Source organism: Rhincodon typus, chromosome 4 (assembly GCF_021869965.1).
Source record: "Rhincodon typus isolate 14 chromosome 4, sRhiTyp1.1, whole genome shotgun sequence".
Classification (NCBI taxonomy): domain Eukaryota; kingdom Metazoa; phylum Chordata; class Chondrichthyes; order Orectolobiformes; family Rhincodontidae; genus Rhincodon; species Rhincodon typus.
In genome coordinates, this window is record NC_063335.1 from 57,707,895 (window position 1) to 57,720,839 (window position 12,945).

The 12,945-nt window shown below is 40.3% G+C and overlaps 1 protein-coding gene across 3 annotated transcripts in view; it reads left to right on the plus strand.

Annotated features, from left to right (window-relative positions):
* LOC109916756 (regulating synaptic membrane exocytosis protein 2-like) overlaps window positions 1-12,945 on the plus strand; it is a 913,938-nt gene that overhangs the window by 754,858 nt on the left and 146,135 nt on the right. For 2 of the 3 annotated variants that reach the window (XM_048595803.1, XM_048595804.1), the window contains one exon: window positions 9,452-9,624. In XM_048595803.1, the coding sequence (XP_048451760.1) occupies window positions 9,452-9,624 (173 nt within the window). Of the gene's footprint in view, window positions 1-9,451; window positions 9,625-11,828; window positions 12,213-12,945 lie in introns of all 3 variants that reach the window. The other variant, XM_048595802.1, reaches the window with a different exon arrangement.

The window sequence follows — 12,945 nt, forward strand, 5'->3', positions numbered from 1 at the left end:
TTTTATGAAAAATCAAAGTCAGGTTCTGTCTGCCTGCTCGAGTGGATGTGAAAGGTTCCATGGCACTTTTTTGAAGATCAGCAGGAGAGCTATCCCTGGTGTCTGGGCTGATATTGTTCCCTCAATCAACATCACAAAAAAGAGATTACCTGGTGTTTGTCACATTGCTCTTTCTGGAAAGGGTTTCTGAGGAAGTGTCACCGGACCTGAAACATTAACCCTGATCTTTCTGCACAGATGCTGCTAGACCTGCTGCAGTTTTCCAGCAAATTCCCGTGTTTGTTTCTGAGTTCCAGTATCCTGATCTTTTAGTTTTTATCAGACTAGTGAACCTTCTCTAGACTGGCTCCAATGCCAGTGTATCGTCCTTTAGATAAAGGGCATATATCTGTTTACAGCATTCCATCTGTGATTGAACTAGTCCCTTGTATAGTTTTAGCAATACTCTATACATTTTCTTTGAAATAAAGTCTAACATTCCATTTGTCTTCCCTATTACCTGCTGACCTTAGTTGCAAGCTTTTCGTAATTTATAGATGAGCACTCCCAAATCCCTGTTTTATAGCTTTCTGCAGTCTTTCTCCTTTTAAATAATATTCAACTCCTCTATTCTTCTTGCCAAAGTGCATTATCCCTCATTTTCCAAGAGGAACTGGGATCTTAGGTTGCATGTCATAAGTTCAATGAAGTGGCTGAATACATAAATAAGGTGGTCAAGAAAGCATACAATACTTGCCTTTATTAACTGAAGCATGGAACATAAGAGTAGGACGGTTGTGCTGAAACTGAAATATGTTAGGCCAAAGCTGGAGTAATGCCTGCAAGTATTCCGTCTGGCTGCTGATAAAATGACTATCCTGGGTAGGCTCATTGAGTGCAGTCTATACTCTACCTACTATGGAAAATGGAAGGAGCATGTTGTTTGATTCAATGAGCTAATTGTTGGGATATGCAGCCTACATGTTGGAATCCCATCGGCTCTGAAATTCACATGCAATATTGCTCAATTCTACAGTGGCCAAATGTCCCTGGGAACTGACTGCAGCATTTTCTCGTTAGAAAATACCACTTGCGTAACCACTGTGCTGAACCTAAAAGTACACCTCATCTAACTCTGGAAAGGGCAAGTATCTCAAAAATTTGAACAAAACATTATGTATGCCATTTCATGCTGCTACTGTGCAGTAGCCATTAGATTTAGCAGCACTTGCTGAGCAATGCTGAGTTCACTAATTGCTACACAATCAATTTATGGAGATCAGTAGTATTTGTAACATGACTCATTTGCATTTGCTAGAGGCAACAAGCATACCTTCATATGCCAAAGCCCACCTTTTGCAAACAAAAGGAATATAGAGTCACAAAGACAGATAGTAAGGACTGCCAGTCAGAGAAACACAGCATAGAGCTAGAGAAGCACAGCGGGCCAGACAGCATCAGAAGAGCAGGAACATTGACATTTCGGGTCGGGACCCTTCTTCAGAAAAAAGTCACAGAGTCATGCAGCATGGAAGCAGACGCTTCTGTCCAATTAGTCCAAGCCGACCATGTTCCCAAACTAAATTAGTCCCACTTAACTGCGTTTGACCTCCAAATCTTTCCTATTCATGTATTTATTCAACTTTTTTTTTTAAGTGTTGTAACTGTACCTGCATCCACGACTTGCTCTGGCAGTTCATTCCACAGATGAACCACTCTCTGTGCAAAAAAGTTTCCCCTCATGTCCTTTTAAGCCTTTATCGTCTCACCTTAAAAATATATCCCCTAATTTTGAAGTCCCCCACCCTAGGGAAAAGACCCTTGCTATTTATCTCATCTGCGCCCTTCATGATTTTATAAACCTCTATAAGGTCACTCTTCAACCTCATATGCTCCAGTGAAGTAAGTCCCAGCCTATTTTTATAATTCAAACCCTCCGTTCCTGGCAACATCCTGGTAAATCTTTTCTGAATCCTCTCCAATTTACATTTCTATTACAGGGAGGCCAGAACTGCACACAATACTGCAGAAGAGGCCTCACCAACGTCCTGTACAACTGCACCATGATGTCCCAAATACGATACTCAAAGGTCTAAGCAATGAAGGCAATATGTTCAAGCCTTGCATCTTTTTTGAATTACTTTGTAGCTTGGAGAGCTTATGGTTCCTCATTGGCTGAGGCATTACCATGGAGAAAACAATTAGTGTTGACTTGCCAACCAGCCGACATGATATAAAGTGTTGTGATCATTTGAAATTTAGCATTCTTGCATTTGTCCTGATGAGTGCAAAAAGACAAGCTTCAGCAGCATTGTCTGTCTTTTCAGCAAGATTCGTAATCAAGATACCGCAGCAAAGCATTTTTATTGTCTTCATATCTTTGCATTCTTGCTTTAGAGGATCATATAAAAGTTAAAAAGAAATCCATACCTCAGTGAAATTTTTGACAGACCATGGCATAAGCATTCCTTCTTTTCTTGGCCTAACTATTTTTATCCCAGCCAGTGAGATTGTGCAGCAGGAATGATTTATCAGCTTCCTTAACCAGAACCATGAGCAAGAACCAATTGCAAGCATCCCATCTGATATCAGAGATAGTGAGAATTGCAGATGCTGGAGTCAGAGATAACACAGTATGGAGCTGGAGGAACACAGCATCAGAGGAGCAGGAAAGCTGTTGTTTCAGATCAGTACCCTTCTTCAGAAATGGGGGAGGGGGAAGGGAGCTCTGAAATAAATAGAGAGACGAGGGGTGGGGCTGGGGAAGGTAGGTGGGATGGTGATAGGTGAGTGCAGGTGGGGAGTGGTGAGGATTGGTCAGTGAGGTGGGAGGGGTGGATAGGTGGGAGAGAAGATGGACAAGTTGTGTCAGGTCAAGGAGACGGGGATGAGAGGAAGGGTTGGTCATGGGATGAGGCCAGGGGTGGGAAAATTTTGAAACTAGTTAAGTCCACATTGAGATCATTGGGTCGTAGGCTCCCCAGGCAGAATGAGGTGCTGCTCCTCCAGTTTCTGGGTAGCGTCATTGTGACACTGGAGGAGGCCCAGGGTGGACACGTCACCCAGGGAGTGGGAGGGGGGAGTTGAAGTAGTTCGCGGCTGGAAGGTGTTGTCGTTTGTCGCGAACAGAGCGCAGTCGCTCTACAAAGCGGTCTCCAAGCCTCCGCTTGGTCTCACCGATGTAGAGGAGGCCACATCAGGAGCAGCGGATACAGTAAACCACATTAGCGGATGTGCAGGTGAACATCTGTTTGATGTGGAAGTTTTTTTTGGTACCTTGGATGGAGGTGTAGGGGCAGGTGCAGCACTTCCTGCGGTTGCCGGGGGTGGTGAGGCTAGTGGGGAGTGTGGAGCGGACGAGGGAGTTGCGGAGAGAGCAGCCCCGACGGAAGACAGATAGGGGTGGGGAGGGAAATTTATCTTTGGTTGTGTTGTCAGATTGCAGGTGGCAGAAGTGGCGGAGAATGATACATTGAATCCGGAGGTTAGTGGGGTGATACGTGAGGAGAAGGGGGATTCTATCTTTGTTTTTGTTGTGGGGAGGGGATGTGAGGGCAGAGGTGCGGGAAATGCAAGAGATGCAGGCGAGGGCATTTTTGACCAATGAAGGGGAGGAAGTTGCGGTCCATGAAATAAGAGGGTGGGATGTTTGGGACAAGAAAGAACTTCTTATTGATTTACAGATTTTACATTTCATATCTTCAATATTTTGTACAGATTTTTGAAAAAAAAGTATTGGTTTATCGTAGAATCCCTACAGTGCAGTAAGAGGTAATTCGGCATATTGAATCTGCACCGAGCCTCCGAAGAGCACCACACCCAGACCCAGCCCCCTCCCCTATCCCCATAACTCCACATTTACCGTGGCCAATCCACTTAAGCTGCACATCCGTGGACACTATGGGGCAATTTAGCATGGGTAACCCACCTAACCTGCACGTTGTTGGACTCTGAAAGGAAACCAGAGCACCCGGTAGAAACCCACGCAGACACAGGGAGAATATGCAAATTCCACACAGACAATCACCCATCAAACATGTGTCCATGGCACTGTGAGGCTGCATGGCCAGTCACGATGCCACCATTAATTTGATGAACGAAGTGTGCTAATCTAGTCTTGGAGCTTTTAAAGAGAATTAGCCCCTTTAATTCACCATTTATATCCAAATTGAATTTTAACTAGGCCTAGGGAAGAAGATAACAGTGAATCTAGTGATGCAAAATTCAAATTCCACCAAAGCAGCCAGTGAAATATAAATTCAATGAATAAAATCCAAAATTGAAACTTAACTTCAGTGATAGTAACATAAAAACTATAATCTATTGTTGTAAAACTCATATGGTTCATTAATGTCCTTTAAGGAAGAAAATTTTCCATTCTTACCTGGTCTGACCTGTATGTGGCTCGGATCCATGGCAATCCTCTGATATGACCCAGCAAGGCAGTCAGTTCACGGGCAGACATCAAATACTGGCCTTGACAGGACAACATCTCATGAAAAAGAATAAAATAAAAAAAATGCTGATTTAATTCAGTCTCTTTAAAAGTAAACAACGAATCCCAAGTCTCTCACCATCACTGAGAATCCAAGATGAATGGCATTCCCCAATGTTCACGCTGTTTCTCGGGGTTCCTGGTCATACTCTACCAAAGTAACAGCAGAAGATCTGGAGAATCTCCATGGGAATTACTGGCAACTCAGTTTATCATCTTGCAAGCAAATGTTTTGCTTTGATCTGACTTCACTGGGGCATGTTATTTATTTTAAAATAATTTGGAAAAAATTGAATTTTAACTGAAGAATAGCTAAAATTCACAAAGGTCTAGGTTTCACATTAAAATAGTACATTTATAGCAGGGTTCAAATTTAGAGCATTAAGGTGGAAACACCAGAACTCTACCCATTCCAAAGACTTTGAGTTTTGGTCATTTTTTTCTGTGGGGAGAATGCATCCACTACAAACTAAGACTGAGCAAAATGACAGGACTACCAGGACAAAGAATGCTGTCCCAGAAATTACACCATTGGCACCAGAATTCCACCATGCTGAAGTTAAACCAGTGGAGAAGGGATATACTGAATTACAGACAAATTCGTGCCATTCCCAAGCAGTGTTTGTTCCTGCAAGTGGAAGAATCCACAGGGAGAGCATGTTAGCTTACACTTGGTGGGTCATGGTTAAATTGATGAAGCTACAATTCAAGAGGACATTTTGTTTTTCCAGATGCTGCCGACTAGAACAATGAAGGTCAGTTAGATCAGTTGGCTGGATGTCTGTTTTGTATTGCAGAATAACGCCAACAACATGGGTTCAATTCCCGTGCCAGTTACCATGAAGGACTCTCCATCTCAAATCTTCTGCTTACTTGAGACACGGTGACCCTCAGGTTAATTCACCACAAGTAGTTTCTCTTTCTAATGAGGAGTAGCCTTATGGTCTGGTAGGACTATGAAGATGTTACTCAAACAATAGTTGAGAGTTTTTGATTGGTTGACATCTTCATAAATAGATATGATATTGGATGTGGCAATGCCATAGAGTTTTACAGCATGGAAAAAGGGCATTTGATGAATCAGAAATACAATTTCACATCTCTGGAGCAGATAGGATTTTAACCTGGCTCTCCTCACCCAGAGGCAGTTCACTACCACTGCACCACAAGAGCCACCTGAAACCTTGTAAGCCATGGCACTTCAAATTATCATTTAAATCCTTTGTCAATGTTACGATGTTTCCAACCTCTATCACCCTTTCAGACAATGAGTTCTGGATACACATCACCCTCTGGATCAAAAAAATTCTTCCCTAAGTCCCCTCTAAATCCCCTGCCCCTTCCCTTAAATCTATGTCCCTAGTTATTGGCCCCTCTACAGAAGGGAAAATTTTCTTTGTATATATCACATCAATGCCCCTCAAAACTTTATAGACCTCAGTCCGATTTCCCCCCCCCCCCCCAACGATTTAAGGTAAACAACCCCAGCTTACCTAGTCTCTCCTTGTAGCTAAAACACTCTAACCCAGGCAACATCCTAGTGAATCTCCTCTACACTCTGTCTCTAGTGAATCACATCCTTCCTGTAGTGTGGGGACCAGAATTGCACACAGTACTCCAATTGTGGTGTAACTAATGTTACATACGTCTCCATCATAACTTCCCTGCTCTAGTATTCAGTGCTTTAACTAATAAAGGCATATCCCATAAACTGTTTTAACCACTTTATCGACCTGTCTTGCTGCCTTCAAGCATCTGTGGACATGCACACCGAGGTACCCCTGAGCCTTTATACTTCCTGGGGTCCCATCATTCATTTATCACTCCCTTTCCTTGTTAGACCTCCTAAAATGCATCACCTCACACTTTTCAGGATTAAATTCTATTTGCCAGTGTTTAGACCATCTGACCAGATGGTCTATTATGGTTGCCAGAAGTTTTCCTCCTTGGTATTTTATATATCACCAATTTTTGTACCTTTTGAGTTTATTAATCAAACCTACATTCATGTCTAGATCATTAATACAAACTAGAAACAGCAAGGGACCCAGTAGCAAACCCTTTGATATAACACCAAACACAGGCTTCCAGCCACAAAAGCATTCTTTGGCCATCTCCATCTGCTTTCTGCAACAAAGCCAATTTTGGATCTAAATTGCCCTGATCCCATGGGCATTTAGCTTCTTGACCAGTCTGCCTTGTGACATCTCATCAAAAGCCAAATGTCCAGGTCTTGCTGCGTAAGTCCGCAGACCACATATCATAACTTTTCTTCCTCGATAGATATGCAAATAGTTACCTTTTCACAATTTTCTCTGCAGTACTCTTTCAAATAAAGTATAAGACAACCTTCAGGGTGACATTTATTTTCTTCAATCATGCAATATAAGCAACTTTATCTGTACCACCATTTATCAACCGTTTCTCAGGAAGTTAGTGGTAAGCTGCCTTCTTGAACTGCTGCTGTCTATGTGATGAAGGAGCACTCACAATGCAGTTAGGGAAGGGAGTTTTGGGATTTTGACCGAACAGTGGAATGGTATGGGACTTGTAGGGAAAGTTGCAGGTAGTGGTGTTCCCATGTGTCTGCTGCCCTTGTCCTTCTAGATGGTAGTGATCGTGGGCTTGGAAGGTGCTGTCTAAGTATCTTTGGTGAATTTTTGCGGTATATCCTGTTGATGGTACGCACTGCTGCTACTGACATTAGTGGTGGAGGAAGTGGACATTTGTGAATGTGGTGGCAATCAAGTCAGCTGCTTTGTCCTGAATGGTGTCAAGCTTCTTGAGTTTTTTGAGGCGAAGTTCCAACAAAAGGAGTTGGCTGAATTTTGGATCCCAGATGAGAGCAGATTTGTTTACAAGGTTTTAATGCCATTTGCTAAGACGTAACTTTAGGAAATTTTCATCATTCACATCACTGGAATCTAGCATTGTGTGTGCCTTCAGAAAACAACTTACAACTCAAACTCTTACTTAACACTCAAAATATTATATTTCTGTGCTTGAATGATATCACCTGTATGGCAACTGATAATTTGAAACCATATTTAAGTCGTATGTCTGTAATTTGTAATTTCTAAGTTTTAAAAATGTTTGGGCATCAAGCGTGTTAAAATATTAAACTTTTATGATGGTAAGCCCCTGAAAAAAGCTGCCTGAAATGCTGAGAAGCCAGGTTCAATGATCCCTTCTAAAAGGAACCATTGTCAGGGAAAACGTATGCAAATGCTTACGTAGTACCCGCTCCCACCTGTCAGCCCTCATTGCCTTCATAACTTCTCATCAATTGACACTGAAGATGCAATCGGATCTGCTGCAACCTCTTCCATCTGTTTCAGATCTATTGGGATGATGGTAGTTTGTAGGAATGTCATTGGATGGTTAATCCAGGGTCGCAAGCTATGCTGTGGGGATAAAGGTTCAAATACCACTTTAGCATTATTTTGAATTAAATGAATAAATCTGGAATATAGTGTGAATTTTGATATAATGGTGACAACAATCATAATTTTTGCAAAATCCTATTTAGTTCACTGTTGCAGGGATGTAAATCTGCCATCCTTACCTCATCTGGCCAGCATGTGACTCCAGACCCACATCAAATGTGATTTGCTCTTAAGTGTCCTCTGCCGTGACCTATAAAGGAACTGACTTCGATATAAATGGAGATGAAAGAGTAAAAAGGAAAAGACCTTTCAAAATGGCCGTTACTGTAACATGCAATTGGTGTGCACACATCATTTCAAGGAAAGAGTGTTGAAAGTGAATTATCGAGGGGCTAAATCTTGCAGACTCATTGGAGGTCCACTTTTACATCCGACTATTTTGGTATCATTAGGGAAATTAATCAAGAAGTGATGAATAACTAAAAAGAAGGCAAGGAAGCAAACACTATAAATGTTCGAGATCTGAACTAGAATCAGGAAATGCTGAAAACACTTGGGCTGAACAGATAGTATCTGCAGGGAGGGGAACTGAGTGAATATTTTTCATCCATGACCTTTCTCAGAAAATGGGCTACTCTGATCCAGTGGTGCCCTTGGACAGCAATGATTTCACTTCATAGGTTTTTATCTCTGAAACAATTTTACTGAAAAACTTTGCAAAAGTTGCATGCAAGCAATAGTAGAGAAAGAAAAGAGGATGGATTTACTTTTCCTCAATAGGTGTCATGTGCATAAAAAAAACTATTAGAATTGCTCTTCTTAGCTAGGGAGCAGGAATTAACAGGTCCTACTTTAAATGCAGATTAGGGTGCAGTAAAACAATTGGAGCCTGACTGCAGTATCAAACTGAAGCTTGAATCAATAAGATCATTTGATCTCCTTGCGGGAAGAGGAATCAGTGTCTGTGAAGGCCCAGAATGATGTGACTATTTTGATGTCTTTTAGTTGTCTTTGAACCTGTTTGAGCCAGAATGATGACTTCTCTGAGTAGAATGTGAAAAAGTTGAGTATGGTCTTATCAGAGTCAAGCTGTAACTCCCGGACGTAATGCCATCCTGAACCTTCCTCACACCCCGTTATAAATATGGACTTCTATTGTTCCAATCAACCAATGGTCCATTAGTTTTGTGGGACTGGATTTCCTCTGATCCACAGATAGCTTTCTCATCAGGTTTGGTAGGTCACACATAGCAGAGATCTAGGAATGTTCCTTGACCTTCTTAGAAGTTCAAAAGACTTCCTGCCCACCTTAGCCTCAAGCTGCATCAATCCAGCTCTTTATTAAAATCCCCTAAAGTAGTATGGCTTAAAAAAAAAACATATTGTGAGAAGCTCATGTACAGCAATCAAAAAATTAGTGAAGATTTTGATTAATAACTGAGCCTTTGGACAAGTTTTAAAAACAGGATTCAGTTGCTGTCTAAACAGCCTTTTTGTCAAATGTATGTTTATATTTTGTTTTGAAATACGCTTCCCTTTTATCTTTGGGCACTTTTATTTACTGAAGGAATTGTTCTGCTTTTTCTTACAGCATCGGCTGGGACGGGACTCTCAGCGAGGGTCAGACAATATCTCCAACAAGTCATCAGACAGTGATGTAAGTGATGTGTCTGCTGTGTCAAGGACGAGCAGCGCTTCTCGAATGAGCAGCACAAGTTACATGTCTGTACAATCCGAGCATCCTCGGACAACCAGGAAGATCAGGTGAGACCCAGTGATTTGCAGCAAAAACACCGTCTGATAATCCTGTTTTCACTTTAATAGTTTAGTCTATTAATCAACCAAAATCAATTTTTGATCCAACTGAGATGACCTGAGCATATGCTCAAAGAGCTGTTCAATGTTATACAGCATTGAAATTTCAACCTTATAAAGATCTCAACATAATGCCATCAATGCTCAGTGTGAATTTACATGCTGTTGCTGAAGGCATATGATGAGGTTGCATTTTGCCATGGTCTTATTCCTGTTGAGAGCATACAGACAGTAGCACATAACAGAAGAAGTGTGAATTACTTCAGTGGCATGAGGCCTCCACACTGCTGGCAGGTTAGAATATGAATTCTTATACAAACTACACCAATGCCTGACATTTATCTGTTTTGTTCACCTGAAAAGCAAGTGAAGGAAATTTGGAAATATAGAACAAATGCATTCAAAGAGGGAAGGACAGTTTTAATACCTCAGGTATTTGTTTGTTGTGTCAAATAAGCATTTCCTCTTAAAAATTATACTTTATCTCTCTATCAGATAATGCAAACTCTACTATATATTTCCACTATTTTCTGTTTCTTCCTCTTAGATATCAATCAATCATTAAGCAGTTTATAAATCAAACTAATCTTATAGACACTGTCTTCATTAGGAAAACAAAAAAAAGTGAAGCAGCACATTTTCCATGAAGTGCATGATCTATTGCTGCAGATTTTAAGCATGCATCACAACTTGTTCCAAAAGCTTTCTGCTGGCTGAATAAAATGTTGGCTGATTCTCATATATTCTAACTGAAAACGTCATCTTTCCCTCATGTCCCTCACACCTACAATGATAGGGCTATTTATAAAAGTGACATCTTTCTGTTACAGTATTATTGAGAAGTCCATGCGAGTAAGAATACTTCCTTTTTTCCTTTCCCTGACACCTGTCTTTCATCTGTGTTCTGCACCACTGAGAAATGCTCATGAAGTTGCTTGGAAAGTAATAGGATGAGAAGAACTTGCCAAAAGCTAGGGAGAGTAGTAATTCTTCTTAAGGAACATATGTGATTTTGCACTGGACAGAGCAGGTAAATCAATAGCATTAAAAGACATTTGAGTAAACTGCTTTTCTTTAAGCACAGTAAGAATACCTGACCAAATCTAGTACAGTCTAATTTTCAGGCACAGCACATATTAAATGGATTGTTAGAAAATAAGTTGAAAGCACCTCATAGAACATGGAACATAGAACATTACAGCGCAGTACATGCCCTTCGGCCCTCGATGTTGCGCCGACCTGTGAAACCAATCTGAAGCCCATCTAACCTAAACTATTCCATTATCATCCATTATCATAAGTACCTTCCATGTCTCAACATTAGTAAGCATATTCTAATAGTTGTACTATTTATTCAGAAATACTGTCTGATGATCTGAAGGAACACCCCTCCTTTCATTGCCACTTGCTGTCAGGCAGTCACTACTTGAACAAATTTAAGCTTACTTATGGTATAAAATTGTTTATAATGGGTATATCTTTAAAATTGATTATTAGTGACTGTTTACAGCTTGTTTTATAATATTAGCAGTCGTATGCAAAATAGACATAAGTAAAAAATGTTTAAGAATCAGAGCAAAACTAGAAATTGAATGTCAATGAAGTAAATTTTCTTCTCAATGCAAAAGAGCACATTGCTTGTCTATAATTCAGTTAGTGCATTAAATAATCAGATTCTTTGTGTGGGAGAAAAAGTTCAGCTCATTCAAAACTTCACCTTCATATACAGGAAATGAAAATTGCATAACCTCTAATAAAGTCATTTGCATGAATGAAAAATGAGAATCCATTGAGAATCTAGAACTCAACTCGAGTTCAGATGTTTTGGCAGTGTCCATCTGGTTCATATAACTCCACACATTCCTGTTGTAATACAAATTTATAAAATGTGACAATTGAGAATATTTTACTTCTGATTTGCTTTCTGGTTAAATCAGGTGTAGAAATAACGATGACTCTTTAGAATCGGTCACACAATCTAAATTGTTGTTTGTGATTTTATGCTTGCCAATGTTTCTGCATTTGTGTTTTCTGATTATTTCTATTCTTGCTGAGCAACACTGTGCTGAGCAATTTCTTTGTTCCTTCATTTGTAACTAACTTCGTTATTCTTTTCTTTTTTGCATGCCTTCGTTACTTTTATGCTGTGACAGGAGGTCAAAAGCATTAGAAGAAAAGAAAGAGGGAGGGGAAGAAGGGGAGGAGGAAGAGACAGAGTTGGAGGCAGAGGTAGAGGAAGAGCAGGGAGAAAAGGAAGAAGGGAAGGAAAAAGAAGGGGAGAGGGAAGAAATAACCCAAAATGAGGAAAAAGAGGTAAATAAGGAAGTAGGGGAAGAAGACAAACCAAAGGAAGAAGAATGTGATCGAGAGGAATGTGAGCAAGAGGAATGTGAGCAAGAGGAATATGAGGAAGAGAAATGTGATCGAGAGGAATGTGAGGAAGCAGAATGTGATCAAGAGGAATGTGAGGAAGAGACAGGGGCAAGACGAAGGGAAAATGAGGATTTACAAAGGAGATATTCTGAAAATGATGTCAGGTAAAATTTACCCAATCCTTCTGATACAGATAGACACTCATAGTTAATTTTAAATCCTATCTCTTCTTTTGTGTGGACCTAGGTAGTTCCCTTCTCTGTGTGATTATTAGATACTTAAATTAAATTATTTTCATATTCTGAGTCCCTGTTAGCTGTTCTTGCCTTCCCTGTTTGTAGTCACATGCAGCAGTTGATATTCCTTTTGCTTCCAAAAATAAGGATTTGATAAGCATGTTGTTTGATATCTTGTTGCTAAAGTTCCAGAAGTTCAGAATTCATTTATATAAGCCAGTGCATTTATAGAAACATCTCCAGTCATAAACATGCAATTTGATCAATTTATTTTCCAGCAACAGAATTCTCAGCACAAATCAAGAAGCCACACTTTTTCAACTCTCACTATGATCTTTTTAAGTTTCCTAGGCTAAAGAGTTTTTGAATCATTCGAAAAGACTGAAAGATGACTGTATGGAATAACTTGTGCCTCATAATTGGGAAGTACACAACCCAAAATGCTTTACTATCTGATGTGACATTATCTTCATAATTTTTTTATGGGGAAAAGTTGAGCAGGTTGAACTTACACCCACAGGAATTTATGGCTGTACTATTAAGATAATAAATGTTTCTGATGAGAGTGGAAGTGAAATTTGAGAACAAGAACCATTCCCAAACCCCCCCCCCCCAAACAAACAAACAAACAAACAAACAAACAAACACACACACACACACA